Source organism: Gavialis gangeticus, unplaced genomic scaffold (assembly GCF_001723915.1).
Source record: "Gavialis gangeticus isolate Ggan-Ray unplaced genomic scaffold, GavGan_comp1, whole genome shotgun sequence".
NCBI lineage: Eukaryota > Metazoa > Chordata > Crocodylia > Gavialidae > Gavialis > Gavialis gangeticus.
In genome coordinates this window covers 28,679,647-28,688,237 of record NW_017728993.1, presented here as the reverse complement: position 1 = coordinate 28,688,237, position 8,591 = coordinate 28,679,647, and the positions used below count along the sequence as shown (strand labels likewise).

At 39.4% G+C, this 8,591-nt stretch overlaps 1 protein-coding gene across 1 annotated transcript in view; it reads right to left on the bottom strand.

Annotated features, from left to right (window-relative positions):
• Positions 1-8,591, bottom strand: part of ST6GALNAC3 (ST6 N-acetylgalactosaminide alpha-2,6-sialyltransferase 3) — a 462,398-nt gene that overhangs the window by 9,750 nt on the left and 444,057 nt on the right. Inside the window, exon 4 of the mRNA XM_019501467.1 lies at positions 2,380-2,487. Within this exon, the coding sequence (XP_019357012.1) occupies positions 2,380-2,487 (108 nt within the window). The remainder of the gene's footprint in view (positions 1-2,379; positions 2,488-8,591) is intronic.

Genomic DNA, 8,591 nt, shown 5'->3' with positions numbered 1-8,591 from the left:
GTTGTTACAATCAGAAAATTAAGAAATTCTACTCAAAAAATTAAATTCATCAAACCTTTATTAAAACTGTACGTATAAACAGAAAAGTTTGTTTGGATTTATTTGGCTCATAGTTACTAAGGTGCCAATCCAGCAAATAAAATAGTTTCAGTGTACAAGAGACTGATCATGTTTCACATTTTCATAATACCAAAGTGTCTGGGGTATAATTAAGTAGTCTGTGTGTCTACTTACCCAGTGCACAGTTCCCTTAGAATCTTGAAGCGTACTCTTACAAGGTTTTTTGTTATTTGTCCCTGGAGGAAGGACAGATTATTTTGGTATCCTAGAAATATGTGAAAGGCTGTTGGCCTTGTAATAGAGAGAAATACAAACAAAGCTGATATATCAATTTGGCCAAACTATAAACCACTCATATCAGAGATATTGAATGAAAAAGTTATATCTTTTCAGGGCATCTTTTCAAGGCAGGATTTTTTTATCCCAATAGCTTTTGAATGAAATTAATAGCTATACGAAATAATGTATATAGTAGCTCTAGGTATCAACATCTTGCTAATAAAGCTAAATTTTTAAGAGCTAGCTTCTTTCTTTAGGGCTGGAAATAGTTAACATAAGTAATGGGAATATGATGAGAGACAGTGTCGAAGGCCTTCCGAAAGTCCAGAAAGACTATGTCCACTGCTACCCCTGCATCTAAGGATTTGGTGATCTGGTCATAGAAAGCCACCAGGTTGGTCTGACAGGACCTGCTGCTAATGAACTCGTGTTGATTGCCCCTAAGCATAATCTCCCCTGCTGGTCTCTTACAATTTCTCTTTAATGTCAGGTACCTAAATAAGATGGCCAAATTTGAAACCAGTTCCTGTGTTTTAGGCTGGAAACAGACATTGCCTGATGTCTCATTTGAGCCACCATAAAATTTTTTATGGCAGCACAAATTGTAACCAAATACATTTTACAGTCTTGTGTTGTGCCACATCAAAGGATTATCAATGGTGCAACAAAATGTAATAATAGACTCTGCTGCTTATTGTGGTGGACATCTGTTAACTCTGTGGCAGGAGAGTATGGGCAGCTGGAGCTGCTCAGACTCTCCAGTCACCCTGGGCAGGTGATCCAGGGGCCTGAGGGCCCCTTAAGCACCCAGAGCACCTGTCTGGCTTTCCCCACTTAAGGAGGAGCACTCTGGGGAATCTTGGGGTACCTCTCCATAAGTCAGGGTTCCCCACTTAGCAAGACCAGTCCCCCATGATCACAGAAGTGGGTGTGGCTGAGAAGAGAAAACTGACTGTGGGGCTTTCCCCATTTCCAGAGATCATATCACCTCCAGAGATCAGATTGCCCCTTGTATTGCACTATCAAAGGTGAGACAAGAGGTGACGTGTGTTTCCTCCAATGAAGCAGATCAGTTGTACCACAACACATGGTGGCATAGCTGATTCATTTCATATAGCAATGTCTATTTCTACTCTATGTTATGATGGGAATGAATCTCAAGCTTACATAATACAGAAAAGGCTGTCAGGGGTAGGCCTGGAGGAACTTGGAGAACTTACCCTAGCAGGTGAGGAGACCAAGGGGTTACACAGAAGTCTCAAGGTTTACTTGAACTTATCCAACTTAAGAAAATGTGGCTTGATTTATTATAGTACTGCATGAACAAATCTCTTGTTTTTGTGAATAAGAAACATGTTTACTTTATATTCCATTCTTTTTCTATTGATTAAATATGAAAGACTTAGATCTTAAGATGATAGCACAGAATTATACTTGTGACAATAGAAGGAATGAGACAATAGGAATACCAACAATTGTGGGTATGAAATTACATACCTTACCTGGATCAAACTCAGAGGACTTGTTTTATTTTCTAATTAGAAACCCCCTGCTACTCATACCAGATAATATATAAACCTAGAAAGCTGAAGTAGATTGCTTATTTATTGGTGATACATAATTATATATAACTACCCTGAGCTAATCAATTCGTTTAATTTTTAAGTGTATTTGGCATTCAGTGAACCAGCAGATTAATGTTTCCTCTACACATTTGTTTCAGCAGAAAGAATATGTGAGTTTTGTCAAAAAAACAGAAATGTTCAGTTTCCCAAATAACTCAGAGACCGTAGAAAGTCTCTGATTAAAAAAAGTTCCTTCTGACATTTGACATTAAGCTTTTGTAAATATTTTTATTTTATCAACACCAAATGCCATATCAGAACTAAATATGCTGACAATATAGTGTCACATCAATGCAGAACAGTGGGAAATGGCTGCCTAATCCATTTCGTGGATTTATGATATTAAAATGAATTGTGAAATTTTGACAAGACTTCAGAATTGTAGATGCATGAAAATAATTTCCTGTGATCTTACTTGCAGTAGGTGTCATTTATCATCCCATAGACGTGAATTCCATAGCAGGCATCCATAGCCAGAATTAAGGTAAACCAACCAGTGCTGAGATATGAACCTGACTGGACTCTGTAAAAACACAACACACACAACAAATTTGCAATGTGAAATTACTAACACTTTATCAGAGAAATATCATCTATTACCTGGGACAAAAGGCATTAAGCAACTTGCCAATCTGTCAAAAACATACAATTATTTTGAATTATTTATAGGTGCACTCTCCTCTGCGCTAGCTTGGGGCCCCAAGCTGGAAGTCCACAGAAGAAATACCATACGCTAAGTATTGCAAGTCAAACAATTCCAGCCCCATAAGATGGAAAGTAATTTATTTGTACATTAGAAAGATGAAAATTAATGTAGAATACAAGATGAGAGATTATAAGGACAGCCAGGCGTCACATTAACAGAAGGGAAGTCTCTTATGTATACACATATACATGTTCACTCACACTTTCATGGACACCAGAAGTACTTTGTAGTACAATGTACTACATGCTGCATGAATACTATAAATCTATACAGACATGAAACTTTTAAGGTTATGTTAACTAAAGAGTGGCCAACAGAATTTCAAAGGACTTGAAAAATACAACTCATCTTTATACTTATTATAGAAGGTGACATACAAGAACCAGGGAGAGGAGTGTAAGGAAATTGGGCACAATTTGGCAACTTTTACTCATGCAACACAGTTAGTTCCGTTGAGTAAGAACTAATTGCACAAGAAAGGATTTGGCTCACAGTTTCTAAATGCCTCCTATTTGGAAAAAAGATATATGACTTGTTAAATAAAGGTCTGATCCTGTTCACATTACTTAAACTAGTAGTACCATTGGGAGTCAACAGAAGTACCATATTATCAGAAGAAGTAAGATGTGTTGCTTTAATACCTCATAAATAAATGATAATACAGTTGGCACTAATGGCTTAAAAATTGGTAATAGCCCAGGTTTTCTTAATGTAAGTATTCCTTTCAGTTCTAATGAGAGAAATGAAAATAATTATCTGAAAATTAACAGTAAAAGAAACTCCAGATGACAAATGAAAACATCAAGTCCCAAAGTTGGCTAAATATAGCCCAAATGCAGAGCTCAGTTCAGGAGGGTTGAGTGACGGGAGAGGATAAGTTGAATGTCTGGTATTTTTATAGTCCCCATATTTTGAATACAGTCAGGAAACCGTCTATTTTCCATCATAAGGTAAAGGAGTCTGCACTTTTCTCTCAATTAAATTTGGCTACAAGGGGCTTCTGAATACAGATGAGTAGAAAACTACAAAATATTTTCCAGTTTTGAAAGGTTTTGTTCCACGTCAGGAAGAGAACTAAGACCTTTCAAAGCTTTTTATTTATTTATTTTTTAAAAGTCAGAGAGAAACTCACTCATCCCACAATGCCCAAGATGTTAACAGTCTTCCGTGGGATGTACCTTCCTTAGGAAAGCTAAATTGAAGTCTTTACTGTGCTTGATTCAGAACAGGGCTTTAACCCACAGACTGCTTATGCCAGGGGTGTGCGAAGCGGGCCCTATTCGATTTGGATTCAGATTCAAGCTGAATCAGGGACAGTTATTTGATTCATTGATTCAGATCACTGTCACTGATTCAATTCGGCCGAATCCAAATCTGAAGATTCGATGCTGATTTGGAGAATCAGCGATTAGGACACAGACACAGCTTTAAAATTTTTTTCTACATACCTTGAGGTAGCAGGTGCGGTTCATGATATCTGTGGTGCTGGGGCACATGGAGTGTCCCACAGGAGCGTGGAGAGGGGCCCTCCACATGCTCGGCAGTGAGCCTGAAAGTGGGCCGGAAGTACTTCCGGTTCACTTCCAGGTTTGCTGGGGAGTGCGCTGGGGGGCTCCCCCATGCCTCCCCAGCTCAACAATCGGCCATGGGGGGACCCTGGGTGCCCCCCCCCAGACCCAGGAGGCACCAGTTGCTGAGCCGGGGGGGGTCATTTGAGGGGTGGGCCCCGGCATGCTCCCTGGCGGACCTGGAAGTGGACCGGAAGTGCTTTTGGTCAACTTCTGGGTCTGCTGTTGAGCGTGGTGGGGAGCCTCCCATGCTCCTGTGGGACACTCCATGCACCCCAGCACTGCAGCAGTCATGAGCCCCTGCTACCTAGAGGTATGTAGAAAAAACATTTAAAGCTGTGTCTATGTCCAAATCTCCGAATCTCGCTGAATCTCTCCAAATCGATTTAGAGGGTTCCAATTCGATTTGAAGAGATTAAAGGGTCCTCTCATTCTATTCAGGTTCAGAGATTTGGCCAGCAAATTGGGCCAAATCTCCATCTAATCGAATCAGGGACCAAACCTTCGCACAGCCCTAGTATATATGTACTGAATACCCTAATCACTGAGCTACTGCTTACACTTTGGTAGGTTTCTCTCCTTTTGGAGCTGTTCTACTATAACTAACTAACTATTGGAGCAGGAACTTAACCCACAACCTCCCACAACTCACCTAGAGATAGTCATACAGATGCTGTACTGCTTCCTCACTCTCCCTGTTCCACTTGGTATGAATAAATAAATGTTCATTGGGGAGGGAAAAAGAGAGGATCTTTATATGGCACTCCCTTTGGATGCAGAAAACTACTGTACCTATGAAGAATTAATTCTTTATGCAAAGTTGAATACTCTAACAGAGTGACTCACTTGCTACAAAATAGGGCTGAGGGGGCTTCTTTGAGGTGTAGAAAGCTGAGTTTTAAACTCTCACTCTGAATAGGTATTGAGCTATGGGTGTCCCACGTCCCCACATGAGGGCCCTAAAAATGATCCCATTTGGTTATTAGGGAATGCTTCTTCCCTCTTTCTTGCCCACCTTTTTCTCCCCACTCCCTCTTGGAAAAAAATATTTTAGCCCGGACCCAAAAAACCTTTCTTGTTGAAAACAGCATGTATGGTCCTAAGAAATACTCCAGTTCCAATGTACTGCCATTTGCCAATGTAGAACCGTTCACTGGAACTTTTCTGTACAACTCAACTCCCAAGTCTTACCATACACAGGACTGCCAAAGAGGAAAGGGGCTTTGGCTATACTTTGCTTCCATTTCCATTTCCCTGTCTACCTTTGTGATAGGGGTTCATATTCTCCCAGCTCTACATCTTCTGCAGAACCCCCATTTGGGGACTCTAGGTATGAGATTCAGCTGGCTTTGTGGAAGCCAAAATTGGGACAAAAATATTTCAAGCTAGTGATGAGGAAAAATATGCATGTAGGAAAGAAAGGCAGGGAAATCAAATGAAGGCTATCAATCTTTCACCAGAGGGACACTGAATACTGTTGTACTTTGGTAATAGACAGCCATCCTTATAATTCTGAAACTGCTAAATTTACTTGCTCATCTCTCAGAAAAAATAGTGTTATCAGAGTCATGATGCATAAGAGGCTTAAAGGTATATAATTTAAAGAATGATCTTGAGCCAATTGAATGAAATGTAAACAAGGAGGTATCTATATGTCTTCTCTGCATACATTCTTCCTCTCCTATCCTTCCTTTCTGTTTTATGCTTGAAATGCTTATCCATGCAGCAACCACCACAAGAGACTCACTTCAAGATTGTATTTTTTTTGTGCCTTCCATTACCAGTTTTTTTGTTAGTTCACTTCCATAATTGTCTCTAAATCACTTTATCTATCCCACAGATTCTCCAGTTATTCAAAGCAGAATCTTTAACTCCTGCCTAACATAAAAAATACTCCAGCTTCCATAATTCCCAAACAAGACATGGGGAACAGAAGTGGGTACTCCAAAGTAGCAATGCGAAATGTTGAGCTACATTGCTTCAAACAAGCAGCTAGCTTCAGCACCAAAAACACACTAAACTTGAGCCTTTAAAGCTAACCATTTAGAATCATAATAGCCATTTATCAGAACACTATGAAGATCAGGACCCTTCCGATAATGGAGGTTTATTGGAGAGTACTATATTGACAACAGCATCTGAAATCTGCTATACTCAGGAGTAAAAAGGAATTTTGAAAAAGAGTTAATCAATATTTCATGTCTTGTTTTAACACCATTGGACCTTAGTCCTCTCATCAATATACTACACTGGCAGGATAAATAAAAACAGCAGAGTAAGTTCCCAGATAACCTCTCTGGGAGCTAGAGTACATGACAGAATACAGATTGTGAACTTCAAAACAAAGCATTTCTTTCCCTCCCCCATCTTTTCCTGAAGATATGTAACTAATAAAGAACTGCAGTTAAACAGTAGGGATTCGGGATGATTTGTAACACCTTAGAATTCCATCTAATTCAATCTGTTGCTGTAAACATATTTTTGACATTCTAATGAAAACAATACTAGAAGTGTGAAACAATTTTAGCTGTCCCTAAAAAGCCATAAACCTCTGAACACCTTTTAAAATATCATCTGAGGAAACTGTAGAGCAAAGTAACAGCAATGCACCAGTCCTTCCCTATTATGTTAACAATGAATATTCAATTTGTCTCTCTGTAGTTTGTATCCTACAAGACTTTTGGCCATGGATTTGTGTCACGTATTTGAAAGAGTCCCTCTTGTCACTGTAATTGTATTTAAGTTTTATGATGTACCTATTAAAAGTAAACAAATCTTCAATTTCATATGGGTCACCAGCACATGGTCCAGCCCAAACCAAAGTAAAAAAGAACCCAACTCCACTACAGTTGGGAAAATCTGTGTTTCTCAAGCATGCTTTTGTTGAAATCCTATAGGAAAATCTATTATGATGTATGCAAGTAGTGTAAGTCTAAAATTGTTCCCTATGGCTTAGAGTGACTTTTTCTGAGCCATATGAAATTAATGGGAATCCAGACCCAGAGAGGAAATTGTCTCAACAGCTCAAGAGAAAAATAATATACCATTTTTCAAAAACACACATTGAAAAAGAAGATGCTTTTGTTTCCAAGACATGATTTACACCTGGACATAGGAATAAAAAGACAATGTTTATCAAAAGTTACTTTGTCCATTTATCTTGGAAAAACTTATTTTGGAAATATCCTAAAATTTAGGGCTTCATAGCAAAATATAAGTAATTAGAGGGGTGAATTAATCACCAATAAAAGCCATGATTCATCAAGGTACCAAGGCACTCAACTTCAAGTGCATGAATAGCTCCTATGGAACACATGAATAGTCAAGACAACTAACATGCTTAAAGATGAGCAATAGGGGGTGTGCAAAATGGACCATATTCGAGTCGGATTTGGATTCAGCCTGAATCAGGGACAGTGATTTGATTTGTTGATTTGGATAACTGTTCCCGATTTGATTTACCTGAATCAAAATCTGAAGAGTTGATGCTGATTTGGAGAATCAGTGATTCAGCCATAGACAAAGCTTTAAATGTTTTTTCTACATACCTTGAGGTACCAGGCAGGGCTTGTGAATGCTGCAATGGTGAGGTGGATAGAACGTCCCCCAGGAGTGGGGGGGGGGGCTCACCGATCAGCCATGGGGGACCCCAGGTGCTCCCCCAGACCCAAGAACCAACAGTCGCCAAGCTGGGGAGATGTGGGAGGGCCCCCCAGCGTGCTCCCTGGTGGACACATAAGTGGACTGGAAGTGGACCGGTCCACTTCCAGGTCTACTGTAGAGCACGCTGGGAAGCCCCCCGCACTCTTGTGGGATGCTCCATCCGCCCCAGCATCTGAGCATTCATGAGCCACTTCGTACTGTGAGGTATGTAGAAAAAACATTTAAAGTTATGTCCAAATCGCTGATTCTTTCCAAATCTCTCTGAATTGATTCAGAGTGTTCTGAGTCGATTCTGAGAGATTAAAGGGTCTCCTGATTTGATATGGATTTGGAGATTTGGCCACCGAATTGGGCTGAATCTCCACTGAATCAAATCATGGACCAAAGCTTCACATAGCCCTAATGAGCAACTGTTTAGCTGTTATGCTGAATTAAGACCTGAGGTGTTGTACTTGTGTTTAAAATATCACTATCTTGTTTAACTTTTTATAGTAAATTCTAAGATCTTATGTTATTTGCAAATTTCCTCGTTTCAGTCACTTCAGTATTATATTTAAGGGAGATTTATACAACTGAACTAGAAAGGATTGTTTATTGTGCATGGTAAAATGAAGAGAGAGAATAATTTCTGTTCATAGGAAGTCCCTCATTGAATTATAAATTAAATGACTGTGAAAAACTTTGATAACA